General features: G+C 37.9%; 1 protein-coding gene across 2 annotated transcripts in view; it reads right to left on the minus strand.

Moving 5' to 3' along the window:
* Nucleotides 1-15820, minus strand: part of LMBRD1 (LMBR1 domain containing 1) — a 50037-nt gene extending 34217 nt beyond the window's left edge. The window contains exons 1-7 of one of the 2 annotated variants that reach the window (XM_026051265.1): nt 15746-15820; nt 14656-14832; nt 8644-8704; nt 5658-5755; nt 5136-5203; nt 2453-2541; nt 618-691 (exon numbers count right to left, since the gene is read on the minus strand). In XM_026051265.1, coding sequence (XP_025907050.1) covers nt 618-691; nt 2453-2541; nt 5136-5203; nt 5658-5755; nt 8644-8704; nt 14656-14832; nt 15746-15805 — 627 coding nt within the window. In that variant the 5' untranslated portion in view covers nt 15806-15820. Of the gene's footprint in view, nt 1-617; nt 692-2452; nt 2542-5135; nt 5204-5657; nt 5756-8643; nt 8705-14655; nt 14833-15745 lie in introns of those variants that run through there. The other variant, XM_026051266.1, reaches the window with a different exon arrangement.
* Between the last annotated feature and the right edge of the window lie 409 nt (nt 15821-16229).

Consider the following 16229-nt stretch of genomic DNA (forward strand, 5'->3'; position numbering starts at 1 on the left):
AGTTTTACCACTGAGGCCATAAGTTGCTGGGAATGCTGCAGATATTTCATACACCAAACAATCTAAATATGMAAAAATATTCACCTCAAGTCAAATTCTAGAATTACAAAGTTGTAAAACAAAAACATCTGTTAAAACATTGCTGTTATTGTCATTTCAGTCACTGAAACAAGAACAGTTGTTTACCACCAACAACAACCAAACAATTACAATGAAGGGTAATTTGTCTATTTCACTGAATAGTTAWCTGCCTGATTCAGTATTAGTTGGAAAGCTCTGCAAGGATAAAGTCTCAGTGAAGAAGCAATACTTGGTTCTCCACTGCTGGATTAAGACCAGTTTACAGGCAGGAGAGAAAATTAGAGTTATGAATAGTTTCTTCCTTGGGAAAAGGGGAATATATTGAACTAACAGCTAATCTATATGTGAGTACTGAAGAGATTCTCTAATTTAAACTACTCCTCAATCTATGAATTTGGTCTTAAAAATAAAGAGCGGAGATTTTTATAAAGTGAAATTACTTAGCATGAGAAGAGTCTTTACAAGTGTAGTCCGATATCCACAAGCATCATGAATAAAGAGTAGAAATACAYACAGAAATATGCACAGCAACTTACTGTATAAGTGATGGCTGCCAACATTCCAATCACAGTCAAGGAACTAATGGAAAATGAAAGAGCAGTCAAACCATCTGCAAAATAAGAGCAAGGTGTTGAAAGTTCCCAAAGAATATTGCTTCCTACATTACTTTCCTGGAGATTTTTAAGAGTTAAACTCATTAGGCTTATGAAGACATCTAGAGCTGCAGTTATCTACCAATGACTAAGACAATTCACATAAAACTTATTRAAATGTGCAGAGGCTACAAAGCCTTTCACAAAAAAAGGTAGGGTATGTCAGTAGTCAGAATCCAGATGCATTTCTACATTGTTTCTAAGGTACTCTAAGCTGCAATGGCCATCCAATCTCCAATCACTCCTTACCAGCCGCRGAATTCCTCCTTCACTTTCAAGTGACAGACTACAGGGATTTAAGAAACAAAAAGCTATTAACTCACCCTATGGAAAACGGGCCATCTGTTCAGCTCCCTGAACTGATTCACCACATTCCCTTGAACCAGCTCTGAAAGTTAACAGTGCAGGGAGAAGGGAAGCAAGACTGACCTCCCACAGCAGCCACTCATTGCTACTGCCTGGATGTAAGTGAACAGACTTGCTCTCCCAGATAGGGGTTCCACTCTAATGATGTGACAGAAGGACACAAGACTAGAGGAGCTTACTGTAAAGACTAAAGTTACTACAGAACATGGAGTCACTAAGTGACAAACCCCTCAGCAATAAACCAGTGTCCACAGCATTGACTACCTAATCACTTTTATTGATACCATAGAAGGGCTTTGGATTAAAGATGACTTTCCTGGAACTAAGAGCCCTATGGAAGCTCAGGGAAAACACTACAGGCATTATGCAGGGTAAGGAAGAAACTGTAAGGCCAGCATATATTAGAGTTAAGGACCCCTCCAGAGAAATCATACCAATTCAGGTAAAAATAATCCCCTGAGCACTGATTTCTGCAAACCAGCAGCAGAAACTCTGCCAGAGCACAAAAAAAACTAGATGCTGCACTCAGAGAAGCCCCCTTGAACACATTAGCTAACAGCAGGATGCTAGCACTAGTTTTAGAAGGTAACATCAAGAAGTCACTTTCATGTTTGTAGCCATTCACAGTAACTAAACTGAGCCACTTTAATATTCTACCCCACAACCTCTCATCTCCCTAAAATGGGGCAAAATGGACCATGCCAAACTAAAGATAGTAGCACCACAAAAAGAGTTAAATTTGATATTAAACTCAAGTTGCAAAGAATGCTAGCTCTGTACAAAAAAGAATATGTAGGAATATTTTAGTAAGCACTAAAGTGAGCTTCTCATTCAGTTACTGCATAGACATATAAACTAGTGATATCAAGCAAGATATTGCTGTTCTAAGGGCCCTTGGGATACAAACAGAAAGAGCTATTTATGGGGTCTCATTCTTATAAAAATGAGYATCTCATTTAATCATTATATATGTGCTTCTGTTTTTCCTTATGGCAGGACATCCACTGTATTGAACTTCATTAGTCTTAGGGTACCCACACAACACTGCAAAGCTGTGCTAAATAAAGGCTCATGGAAGAAAGTAAAAATCACCTTCCAAGTCCTTCATTGCTGGTATCAAGGACACAGCTTTGTCATCCTTAATGTCAAATTAACATTGCACCGAAGGTTAGACACAGTCAGTGTCTCCTTTCTGAAGGAACACAGTCTTATTCCAGATAAAAAATGTAAGCAAGCTAAGAATCAAATTAGGATAGAATTACCTAGTTTTCAGAAAGCTATTATCCTTGCTACTAATCTATGATAAAGAAGCCCAAATAAATCTGAAAGTATAGGACAAATCTCAGACTCACGACTACTTCCAAATTCTTCAAATAGTAACTTCACTTTCTCCCACTCCGTGGAATTCTTCTTGTAGGGAATATCCAATGGGACAAAAGCACTGTAACAGAAAAAGAGAGCTCTTACTACTTTTTATATTAGCCAAAGGTCAGAAACTGTGCTTGCATATTAAGGAAACGGTAATCCATTTATTCCTGAAGAAAAATCATCTGAATTTAAGCTTACAAAAAATCTAGAATATTTCCCTCCATTTACATTCTTCTCATACACTATGAATATAACCAGTGCATAGTCTGGTTTGTGTTCAACAAAATTTTCTGTTTACCAGTCTTAAAAGGTGACGATCTTGCATTCAGGTTTCATTATAAGATATCAATCTTATTTACTAACCTGGTTAATTCATGGGCAGAGGATCAAGAAGTACCAAGACTAAGAGGCACTTCAGAAATCAGATTTTATAAATTCACACCTTTGGAAGACAGAATGTAATAGCTCAAGATAATTGTATGCTTAGCATGGATAAAGCTCTTAAAAATGATGTTCCACAATTACAGCTCTAGTAACAAGTCTTCTGCATTCAGTTCCTTGTTTGGTAGTTGTTCTGAGAAAACTGAACTGCAGAGCAAGAAGGTTTCAATCTGACCTTCCAGCAAGCAGGGAATTTAAGTGTTTTGAAAAACATTAAGTGCAGCCTCTTGTCTGAAGGCTTCCTATTGTCAGCTTTTTTCCTCAAGTCCAACACATAAGATTCTTCAACTTATCAGCATCTCAGAATAGCTTATGTTGAACAGCCAGAAAACACACAACAAAAAACAGCTTCTGGACATAAGCATCTCTACTCCCTCCAAGACATGGAAGGTCACAAAGAGAACTTTAAGATGCAAGAAYCCAAAGCAAGAACTATAGAAAATAATTACAGGTCTCCTGGACTTTCATAAAAAAGGGTACAGAGAAGATTCCAATTCCTGCTTCACACCCAGTAATTAATAAACTTGCATCTTCCTGGAGTATACATTACATTTCAAGCACAGAACATGAGCACGCATTTCAGAGGTTAGGGTAAAACTACAAAGCACATGTGCTTTTATTTTTATTTTAGTATGTCAAAAACAAGACTGTTGCCCTGCAAGGCAAATTAAAAGCTCCTGTTCTTAAACAACTTAAGTCTTATTTTTAGGATCTTGACAGTGCAAGAGGTAGATTAAAGCTAGTATTTACTGAAATTGACATATGCTTGATTGTTTTAACCAATATTTCATTTTTAGAATGCATATTATAATATTCTTTCTGTAGAACAGCATTAAGGCAAGATCAAAAGTTACCAGAGGTCAGGCAAAACTGTTTTGCTTCYGTAGCTAAGCAAGTGAGGGTTTACATTTTTTACAAGGTTCACTGATAACTAGAAAATGTACATTTGCTGTTGACAGTATAACCAAACTCTCAAAGGACAATAAGCAGAGCAGAAGCCAAAGCAARCATTACACATGCTTTTCAACTAGCGTCCAGTTATAAGGAGACTAAAGGAAAGGAGCATGAAAACAGATAGATGAACAAATTCCATGCATCAAGTGTCTCAAACGAGTAGAGAGCATGCAGAAGATGGTAAAATCCATACAACAATCTAAAACTCCAGCTCACTGCCATGGATGTGTATATTAAAATTACTTCTCCACAGGTGGTTTTAATGTAGCTGCCAGCCTTTAGCAATAAGCTTAAAGCACTGCAGCTACCTGGTTTGAAAGTCAATCTCACTGACAAGTGCATCAAAAGGATGTCAAAGCAGCTCTGAGCTCTAAGCAGCTCTAAGCATTGAATACTTKGAATAAGCAGGAATAAGAGGAGAAAATAACTAGAAAAACAAGAATCAAGTGGTCAGGTGATCCACCAAATTGCAAATGAGAACATGCTTCCAGTCATCAAGAAAGTGACGGACCACAGCTCGAACATGGCTACAAGCAATACTGCAAAAAAGTTTCTAAACTTGTGTTTTATATGGCATATATACACAGTATATACATACACACCTATGATGCAAGATAACGAACAGAAAAACAACTTGAGAATTCAGGGGCAGAATTTCTAAGTCATGATCGAGTTTACTCAAGCTCTGCCAATCTCCTCTAACACAGTAAAAAATAAGTTTTTCTTAAYTGGAAGGTCATAAAACTGAAGTCTATATTGAAGTGTTTATCAAAACTGGTTGAATTTTACTCTGCTGTTTCATATGTCATTACTTCATTTTAGCATCCATTTAACAGGTATTTACCAACTTTATTGCTGTAGCCAAAACTCTGAATGAAAGTTTATGACTGAGCATAATTTAGAACCATTAAATGTAAGTGTGCATGCCATGTTTAATGATGAGCTTAACTAGAATTTGTAATACTGTGGTGTTTCAGAATAACAGTACTTGCTGCAGAAGTTTTCCCCCACTTAAGACCTGCATTTCAAATGAAAAGCCTTTATCATACAAGGCACTTAATGCAAGTGCAACACTACAGTATTTTAACAGATCCTCTCCAGAGCACTTCCCTTTGAGAACTCTGAGTACTAAGCACAGGCAATATTCACTCTGTTAAACGCTGATACAGGATGCCCAAAAGATGCAAGTACCATTATATCATGAGCCACCTGTTTCTACTTTTGCACATAAAGCTCTATTTGCTTTTTCTCAAGATTCAATACGTTACTTACCCAATTAAGAGAAGAACTGCACAAATTGTGAGGAATCCCAGAGTGTATCTGAGAGCAGTTTTGACCTGCTGTATATTAAACAGAAAGCTATTTAAATAGAAAGTTATATAAACAGTTATATAAAGTTATAGTATAATTCCTAGTTATATAAAGCTAGGATAAAAATAGGCTTACAGCTACAGTTATTCTTTAAGTTAAAATTACTCTGAACAGCTAGGAGTGATCATAATGAACGATTAAAGGGCTCATTTTTTGCATTTTCACTTCAAGTAGTGCCTGCTTAGTATGTACCTAGCTTTTCCTGCAGTGCACAGGAATACCACACAAATCACAGAAGGTTTCAGTACATTAAAAATATGTGCTAGTTTTCAGTAGTTACTGCTACCTACCTTTTAAAAAGCAGCATCTGAAAAGAAAGTATTTTAATATGGTTTTCTATGGTGGCCTCTATGGTACTTGAGCAGCAATGGTCATCATTTTAAAGGAACACGGATAATTTTTTATCTGCCATAGCAAACTTACAGAGCATGTGTTGCCRTCATCTTCCTCCTTCTCCTCATAGTAGAAATAGACAAAAGGAATCCACAGAAACACACAGAACAGTATGATGGAGTACAAAGCTAGGAGAAAGAATTATATGAMGTGAAAACATAAAAGAAGTCCTTATTCCTGAATTTCATATTGTAGTAGTAAAGAATATCACTTCATTGTCAGTGGCATCCTTTAGATACTCAAAACTGTCAATTTAACCCATTCTCCAAGTTCAAATCAAAAAAATCACCCCAACTCAGCAATAAGACATATCAGCAGAACACCTCAAATCCCAGCTTTTAGACAACCCAAAACAGACTAAMATTAAGACACAAAACTTGGAATGAAGGATTGGCTACCCATAAGAATGCTGTTAAATGCATGTGATGGGTAGTTTTCACTAGAGAAATCAAGTKAACGCATTTCAGTTCATTTTTGAATTGTGTACAACTTCAGCTAAAAGATACACTGGCTATTGTGGAATAATTGAAAGTATTTTTCATGCTTTTATATGATGTTTTACTGTCTGAACAGTGGAGTCTCCATTTCCAGTGATACTGCTCCCARGTGCTGATGCTGCCCAGAAAGCTGTTTTGAAAATTAAGTTGGACTCGTGAACACCAGAATGATCCACTGATTTGTAACTACGAAGTGCATGGAAAAGAAGGAAATACAGATAAAATTAAGTCATGTCAGAATATTAGACCAGGAGAGTTGGAGAGGAAAGCAAAAGCCTCTTCTAGGTGTCTGCTAGCTGCTAGGTTCTTGATTAGTTTTGAAGGGCAGGCTTCCAGGGAATAGCCTTTTTAAGGGGGTGCAGTTGACCATACAGCTACAAGAGCCAAATACAACACACAGTCGGCACATTTTCTGGAAAGATAGCAAAGAACTGGTACTCATTCTTGATATTAGGATTGAGTACAAAAGTAATATTAGTGTGAGTGATCTCCTCTGAAGCTATTTATCAAATGCCAAGACAGGATACTGTTACAAGAGAACACAAGTAGAAAAACAAATCAAATACTGCTATAAGAGACTAGAAAGGTGATTTGTTAAACCTACTCCCTCAGTTTTCATTTCTCCACACTGCAAAAGCAGCAGGGAACTGGACCTACTGGAGCAGAAGCTTTCAGTTTTTTTTTTTTTACAGAACTTAAGTAGCACTTTTGAAAAGTCTGCACTGGCTGTAGTTCACTTCAAATTGATCTATGAAAGATTCATCAGTTCCTCAAATTCAAATCACAAAAGAGAAGATAAGGACTTCTGAAAAGCATCTCTACCACCATCTGGAGGATATGCTGTGAAATATTAGTCCTATACAACTACATGCAGATCTACCCAGACAGGCCTAAAAAAATTCTTTAAGTTTTTTAGGTTTGAATCTGAAAGTGTAGAAAATTTTAGTTTCAAGTGCYTGAAGTGTACCTAGTTCAGAATTTGCCCAAAGTCATCCCTTTTAAAGAAATTTAATCACTGATGTTTTGAATAAAACCAAATAAGAAAGCTAACTTTCTGCAATGTGGTATTTGAATTAGRATTAACCACCTACTGAGCTCCATAAATCTCCCTGCATTAGTTTAAGAGCTATTTCCCAAAACTCTTAAAGTATAATAGCACCAAAAGAACTCCCTGTAACTCAAGTTGCTTTGCCTTTCCCCCCCCCTCAAAGAGCAGGAGCTGACCATCATATGATATTATTAAAACTAAAACACAAAAATGCTTTAAGTTTGATTCATAATGGTACTTTTAAAATTACTTTTGCCTTCCATTTAAGTAGTGAAAATTTCATTTTCACATAATTTATCTGTTAGCTGAACTTACTGAAGTTACAGAACTTTTCAATATATCACCTAAATCTTGAAGTTAAATCATAACTTCTTGTCTTGTCTTAATTTGAGAAAAGACATTTATACCCCAAYAACTATTCCTAACTTGTTAGGACAGAATCAATGGTCAGTCTAACCTATTTTAGTCATTTTCCACATCAGTTTCACAAATCTGTAGAAAAGTGTTCACAGAAGGGTTTCAAGATTTCACGTAAGAAACTATGAAACCCTTGGGCTGTTAACCAAACCACAAGTTAACAAGTAAAACAATATATTTAGCTATGCTGTACAGAAAGATATTGGTGAAAGATGAGCAAATATTTAAAGTCCACATTTTCTGAAGACACAGCTGTTCTTGCACTATTGCCTTTAGATTACTCTCAGCAGGAAGTCACATACTCTTAGCTTGTTTGCCTGAATGTTTCTTTCAACAGTATTTTGTAACTCAGCACAGAAAAGGCCACTCTGAAGTTAAATATTTCTTGATCTGAAATATTCAAAGACTAAAAGTTTCAGTAACTGCTTTTGTTTCRCATTTGTATCATTAGCTGAGACAATTTAGGTAAACAGTATTTTCCACAGATACCTAAAATATCTTCATTCATCCTTAGATCATGATTATAGGGCAACTTTAAAAGACTAGAACTACACAGCATTTCTAAATCTTATTAGATTTGTCTCATCTGGGATTGATCTATTAGATTTGTCTCACCTTATCCTGGGATTGGCTCTACTACACTCATCTACTCTATCTACTTACTCTGAATATTGTAGTTGCTGGAGGTGAATGCTCACAACACAAGTGATGTGGTAAGAGTTGCACTGATTTTACCGAAGGAAGACAGGTTTCACACTGACTTCAATGCAGAAAGCTGTGACACTGCTGAATGTTAAGTGCCACAAAAGTAACAAAGTCAAAATACACAGATAGGATGCATATTCACAATTGAAAGTGTCATTACTCTTTTCCTGTACTGGTCTTCAGAACATCTGACACTTAAACATTACTTTTACATTTGGAGTTTTTATGTTCAAGAGCCTTGTTTATCTAGGAAAAGGAACAATTCGGTATAAATCACAAGCTTCAAAGCAATATTTCCCTTAAAAGTATTTGTTTCTATCAATTGATAAATTAGACATTGAATACTTACTGTAATATCCATAGAGTATAGTGTCTTCAATTTGTCTTGAAACATTAGCATCAGCCCAGTCCTAGCAATAAAGGACACAAGCAGTTAACATCACAAAAGAACACTTCAACAGCATTCTTGAACTACAAAAATGGCTTGTATAAGCCATTTAAGCAAAGCAGTGGAGAATACATCTTTTTTAAACCCTGGAACTTAAAGAGCTTATTTAATAACAAGTGACCAATTAATGCATTACATTTCAGAAAAACATTTCCGTCTACCTGTACTTTTTTGCCATTAACCTCATTAAAGTTCTGTTTTTCTATACATCAAGACAATTTAAATACAGAATTTACTACTTACCATGCAGAGTTTTCCATAGTTGTTACACATTTTAGCAGCTGACAACTAAGTACGTTTACCTTCATTTTGTACTTAAACATTAAAGCAGCAATTTACACATTTGCTTCTATGAAGCTTTAATATATCAGACAACATAACAGAGTTGAGAGCTATGTAAGCTGCTTTTCAGGATGAAGCGTCCTTGTGGTTACTCAGTTCTAATCTCACTTTCTGGGCTCTAGAATTGCTATTGACACTGAGCATTCATGCCAAGTGCCTTCTGCAAGCTCGCTTGAAGCAGAACAGTTCATCAGCAAAGAGGCTACCTGTGAACTACTAAACTGCATGAATAGCCCAGGTCTGTAGTTTGGTGTAGTGCAGCTTGGACAACCTTAAAGGTTTATCTGTTACACCACAAGCTTCCCCCAGAGCTGACCATATAGAGCAGAACCTTCTTTCCCTTAGTATTGCAATGTAAGGGAGAGTTGCTTCAGGCATTACTGTCTTTGGCCACAAAACTACAGTTTTGGATGAAGGGAGCTCTTAAAGACACCTGCTTTGCAACTCTTTAGAATATGCATATATAAGCAGTAATTGAAGGACTAGTCATTTTAAAGGCAATACCCCTGAAACAAGTAGTTTTGTATCAGCAAAGCTCMCACAGGGAACTGCTAAGATTACAGCTCCAAAACACCACTTGAGATTGTGAACTGCTTAACTAAAGCTCAGCTGTAGAAACAGGGTAACAAACTGGAGTTTGTGAACTCAGTTTTTTGCTAGTTGTGACTCAATGGAAAGAGACAAAATCAAATTTTACATTGAATTTGCTTTGCTAGGGCTTTACATTGAAAAAGACACTTCAGAAATAGCCATCTATATAAACACATGGAAACTTTTTTGTACATTGAAACAACATTTGAGTTTAAATATTGATAAAGTACAATTCTCTGTATTCTTAGCGTTTAGATCCTTTTTCATAAGATTAAGAACCTAACAGTCTTAAGAGTATCACACAAAGCAGACTACTTCTAAAAAGTTACYGGTGATCTGTTAGCAACGGTACCACAGTGGAGCAAAGAGGAATACACAGAGCAGCTTTATGGAGAAAAGATTTTACAGGTGCCTTTGGCAGCTATCAAGCACSTTCTACCACTTCCCACATTATCCAGATGTTTGTGCTTAAGGTAACTRATTGCAAGCAGTTTATCCATGACTGATTAACCAAAACTTTTATTTTATAGATACAGTAGCAGCAAGATATGGCAGATAGCTGCAACAGGGCATAATACAACTTACAGCCTCAGCAGTATTTACATAGCTACTTCAAGCCATCAACTGTTCAGTAATAGATTTGCAATTTAGCTGGACCAAAACTTGAACCATACACAAGTGTGAGCTACTGAATTACTTGCAGACACTAAAAGAAACCCGGACATTAACTGCACTCCAAACAACTTTCTGGGTCCAAGAACTGAGGCTCRTTACAGCAGAAAAAAATAAAGGACAGACTGTTTTCCTGCAGGTCCTATCCAGAGTCATATGCTGATTAAAGCTCTAAAGTTTATTTTTATAAATTGGTGAATACTCTTTTTGAAAAATTCTGCCACAACACAGACCCATAAAAGCATTTAGGGCTTTGATCCTGAGCTCAAACTTAACTACTTTCATATCTATTATTTGACCAAGTCATTCTTTTCCAAAATCAACTTGCAGAACAGTTATGAGGAACAGCGTTAAGGACAGAAAATCCCAGCTACCACCTTTGGTTTAAACTGCAGTCTTACTCAAACAGTGACATCCCTTCACWTCATACAATAGGGTTCCTAGTAAGTCACTTGAGACAAACTTCAGACTTTTCACTGGAAGTTGGGGGCATCACTACTCCAGCAGCGCTTTGGAAATTATACATAAATTTTGGTCTCTGAACATCAAAAAGAAAGGCTAAGCTACAGTGGGATGAAAGATTTTAACAGAAAGAAGTCACCTTCTTAAATCTTGGGAGTTTTTCCTACGGGTAAGGATGACATTAAAAATCCATACCAAAAAAAACTGTTTAAGTTTAAAGTAGCACAGTCATTTGGAGAAGGAGCTAGCCCATAACCAAAACATGGGACTTCAAATTTATAACAGAAAACAAAAGAATTTGTAACYGACATATCAGTTTGCCAAGCAAGTACCTTAAGTAGAACTGTACTCGTGAAACATGAAGTCAGTTTAGAATTTTTGAAGAGCTCCTAGATTTAGCCCATTTTCTTTCACCCATTACAACCTGTTAAACAACCCATTATAACTGCTAAAGTCTCAAGTGTTTTAAGTTCAAAGAATACGGGGCACATGAAACTTGAGCCTATCTTACAAGAGACTCATGTGAAATTTCATTATCTTCAATTAGAATTTAAGACAAATGACCCCAAATTCTTTAACATCAGTGGAGTTTGGTCACTGCATTGTTCTGCTCTTCATACGAAGAACTTCTGGGAATAACTTTGGTCATTGAAACCATTCCTTTTGGTATTTACCAGTTTAAACTGTGCCCATTTACTGAATGCATATCATAATAGCTTTAGAATACTTCAAAGCACATAATATCGACAAGCATTGTACCAACATTTCAAGGATATGCAATGAGAAGGCTTGCCTGAACTACTAACAGAGCCCTTCCTTAACATAAAGCAAGTTAAAACAGTCACAAGCTTCAAACAATTACAAGTATTAAAGATATATTAATCTAATGTTGCTATAGTATTAATATAAATAAAGTTTAAGAAAGTTCTAGTTTAAGTAAATAGCTAAAGGAGCTTCTTCTAGGCATATAGGTTCAAACTCTTGTTTTGACCACAGTGGTACACTCTTTGCAGGAACACTGTAGCTCTACAAGCTTTAAGAAAAAAATACTTTAAAACCATTCACTGTTATCTACTAGTTATGTAAGATAACAYGCTTATTATTTCACAACATAAATAAGGACCCAGTTCTGACAAGAAACACTTTCTTCCTCCAGTAACGAGGATTGGGCCAAGTGTTGTCACATCATGTGTAATTCTTCAAACTATCCTAAAAGGATAGGAAATAGCCACAGTCTAAGTGCTCACAAGCTTCTTCCTAGAAGATGCAGCATTTCCTCTAGTCTTGCTCAAGCAGCTATACAATAAGCTTCTTCAAGAGGCTTAGCAGAATTGTAGCACAGTAGAATTGTCTATGCGTACTGTATTAAACTACATACTACATATTGTAGTATATATGTAGAATTGTAATTAGTAGATTGCCTGCAAAACTAATCTCCCATTTATGATTCAATAAGTAGTACCTATTTAAGTCTACTCAACTCTRACACTTTGTTGCTTGAGGAGTGAATGCACCCATTCAAGAGCTGTCTTACTTCAAATCTGTCTTCCTTCTACAGAGAACAATAAACTATTTTAAATTTCRTGTTTGTAGGTCAGATGCCATTAAGTCTTGTGTTCCTGAAGCAATCTCAAGCCTTTAAACTAGAAAGGGATTTTCTGTTTACAAGCAGCTGTTATCAGCTTCCTCAAGCTTTCAGATCAAGCAGACCACCTCTATCTGTAATCACTTCAAGTCCATTACGGGACAATATGCAGGCTATATGCAATTTTAGTTCAATATGTGGAGACAATGTCAAAACTGCACCAGCTACACACACATCAGGAATCAACTTGGGCTCTGCAATCTCAGAAGCAGAGACAAATACATTTTATGAGAAAATGTATTAGAAAACAGCCCTTCATGCTGCATGGGGCTATTAGAGACAGTAGTGACTCCTCTACCACCTTTAACCTACTATTTATCTCAAAAGTTTCTCAAATCAAGGTACACAACTTGTATTGGGCTTCCAGTTATACCCCCTTCAATGCAAAGTYCAACTTAATCTCTACAGGATGCCTGGTCATTTTTCAACTTGACCCATTTGTATCATTTCACTGACTAGATTATTACTCTGATGTGCTAAGATCAGACTGACATACAGAAAGACATAGGGTCTTTCAAACACTACATGCATTTGTTATGAACAAATAATGTCTGAAGACAAACTTACAGCCAAAGCATTTTATAGCTTTATTTGGTTACTATTTAGCAATAACGCCACCAAGCTGTGTCATAGGTCAATTCTAAAGTAAAGTCTACTTAAACTGTAAACATGGGACTTGTCCTGAATTACTTAATGTTGTCTTATGCACCAGTCATATGCAAACCTGTTATTTTTATCCATTTATTCAACTACAAGATAAGACTAAGTCATTGTCTATTTTCCCTTACGTATTAGGAGTCTCTAGCACAGCAGTACTCAAGACAGTTAATTTACTTTCTGCAGTGTGTTAAAGAACCTTCTCTGAATTTATGTAAGGGTGCTTTGAAAGTAACCAAAAAAGTCTGCCTGTAGCTGAAGTAGTGAACAGCAAGTGGAAAAGAGCTTGGAAAGGAGTTCCTCAAGCATTCCTTTATAAAAAAGCTCATCATCAGCTGACTTTCCAGACTGTTGCCTTTTTTTCCCCCCCCAAGTGGAGAGCAGTTTGTAACCACTACAGGTATATTCGAGAATCAAAATCAACCTACAAAGAACTACTCCTCCATTTTGCAAAACAAATCTTGAGTGGCGGAAGTCACCTCACTAGTTTGACTTCCCAATGGTCCAATTTATTACAATCTAGCTAGACTCCACACCAAGCTAAGCTGAATGTTCAAGCAGTGTTTCAAGAATTTGGACATATGCTCTCCTAAAAAATATTAGGAGAAAAATAGTTAAACAAGAAATAAGACACTTCAAGCTGCTCATGTGTTTGTGAGAAGGTATGAGGTATAATAATTCAATGTTAGGTTGTTCCAGCCATTAATATGCTCCAGTCTGAACRGCCTGTTTTTAACAGTAGCCACCAAGTGTCACAGAAGGCATTAACTTCAAAAACACTAAATCCTTGTTTAGTTAAATAACAAGCACACAGAAACATGTAAGCAAAACATGGAGATAAGAACTACCACTGTATAGCATAACAAATAGCCTTGAGTAGATCAAAGCTGTCTAACAGAAGGGACTACAGCTGCAAGCTTTTCATTTCCAGTAAATACTTTGGCAAGTCACATTGRCACCAAAAGAGACAACTTTTAGGTAGTGCTATCAAATAATTCAGAGTTATTGTCTCTCTGCAGAAGTTTTGAACTATGAACGTATGCCTGAAAACAAAGACTTTCAGCAAAGCTAAAACTGCTTGTTGTCACTACCTATAACATATGCTGGAAGATGTACACATGCATTTGGAATTTCTTTAAAGCTATTGCAGTAGAAAACTTTCCTGAAGAATCACTACTGTGTTGCGATGGTACATCACTATAATGGCTCATGACAAACTTGAAGCATTTTAGATCAGTTCACAGAGCAAATCYCCACATCTTAAGAGAAAGTAGCTCAGTTAGGGCAGAATCAGCTAAGAGAGAATATAGTGTTAGGAAACTGCAAAAGCTGATAGAAAAATATCAATGGCCTGAAATACAAGCATGTTTGTATTTGTAGTAGTAGTAGTAGTGCTAGTACCAAGTCTCAGAAAACTTAAAACAATAAAACAGGTATTAACCTGTATTCAAACACTTTGACTACCTTAGGTCAAGAACATATAGCCTCTTTCAACAAAAATATCACTTTTCACAAGTAACTGCACTTTAAAAACAAACTAGTACCTTAAATGTACCATTTGGGTTTTTCATATACGAGACCAAGAAGATGTCCACTGGTAGTAATGCTGATGATATGAGAGCAACTGCCAATGCAAAAATAGCCGTTATGGTTGAGATGACTTCACTTTCCCGTCGACTCTGATACTTGCGCACGTAAATCCAGCAGAAAACAAGAATAACCTGAAATGCAGAGTAAGAGGTAATTATTACACTGGATAATTAGGATTACAGAACTCAGCCACTGAGGTCAGACCTTATTACTTGATATTGACTTCCAGGATAGCACCAACACACTTGACTCCTAGGAAGCTGTGTTATATTCATAACAGCTAYGTTATCTAATGGAGTGCTGCAATAACTAGAGTAGAACTCATAAGACAAAAAAAAATCAAACAGTGCTGGTCATACAGACATGAAGACAACAGTCTAAGAACCTCAGTTTCCAAAGAGTTTTAAAATATGACTCCACCAATTTAAGTTAGTATCTACTAAGTAGATACTTAGATACTTACTGATAGATATTACATATCTACTAAGCTCTCACTACAAGCACAAAAAGAACAGGCAGCCAGATTAAGGGGAAAAAGTGAAAGGGCAGTCAACCAGCTCCAGGCAAGGGATACCTTGAAAGAACACAGAGGAGGGGGAAGGTAGAGGGAAAAAAAAGACAAGGGAAGAGCACAGAAGTCAGATGAGACAGAGAGAAAAGAACAAAGTGACAAGGAAAGCTCCCTAGGCAAGGACAGGCATGGGGAAAAGCCAAAGGAAACTCCCCAGACCAAAAGACACAGAAGCAGCTTGGAAAAGGAAGGGTAAAGTGCCAAGGGAAGTTCCCCAGATGAGATAAGGGAGGTGGGAAGGGCCAAGGGACGCTCCCCAAACCAGAAGGGACAGCTTGGAAGAGGGAGGACACAGAGCCCAGTGAAGCTGCACAGCTCGGAGTCTGACATAGGGTAAAAGAGGGGCCGGTGCCTCGGCTGGCCCCGGCAGGGAAAGGCCTAGAGGATGCGGCCGGGCGGCAGGCAGAGGGAGGGGAGGGGAGAAGAGCGCGAGCCGCTCGGCCGGGCCCTCCCGCGCGGCAGCCGCCTCTCACCAGCAGCGCGAGGCCGAAGAGGCACCAGCCCGTGAGCAGGTCCGAGGCGGCCGCCGCCATCTTCGCTCCCGTCAGCCACCGCGCCCGGGAGGGCCCGCTGGCGGAGCCTTTAAATGTGCGCAGGGGGCGGGCGCTCCGTCACCATGGCGACCCCSCTAACTGACGCCGCGTGACGTCACGGGGCGGGGCCGGCGGCGGCGGTTGGTTTCGGTTTCTGTCGCCGCCGCGGGGCGGGCGGCGCCGTAACGGCCGGTAACGGCCCCGGCGGGGCCTGAGCAGCACTTGTTGAACAGAGAGGAAGGTCTGTGTGAGCAAAGATAAATTAAATGGCACACGAAGAGACGTAGAGAAGTCCTGATTTGTCGATCCCATTTTTCTTTATAGAAGCACTTAAAATCCTGCCGCAGTTTGCAGCGGCACCTTTGCAGCGCAGTTTGCAGCGCAGTTTGCAGCGGCAGCCTCGTCACAGGCCGACTTCACTAGC

Source organism: Nothoprocta perdicaria, unplaced genomic scaffold (assembly GCF_003342845.1).
Source record: "Nothoprocta perdicaria isolate Ctin4 unplaced genomic scaffold, notPer1 scaffold_74, whole genome shotgun sequence".
Lineage (NCBI taxonomy): Eukaryota > Metazoa > Chordata > Aves > Tinamiformes > Tinamidae > Nothoprocta > Nothoprocta perdicaria.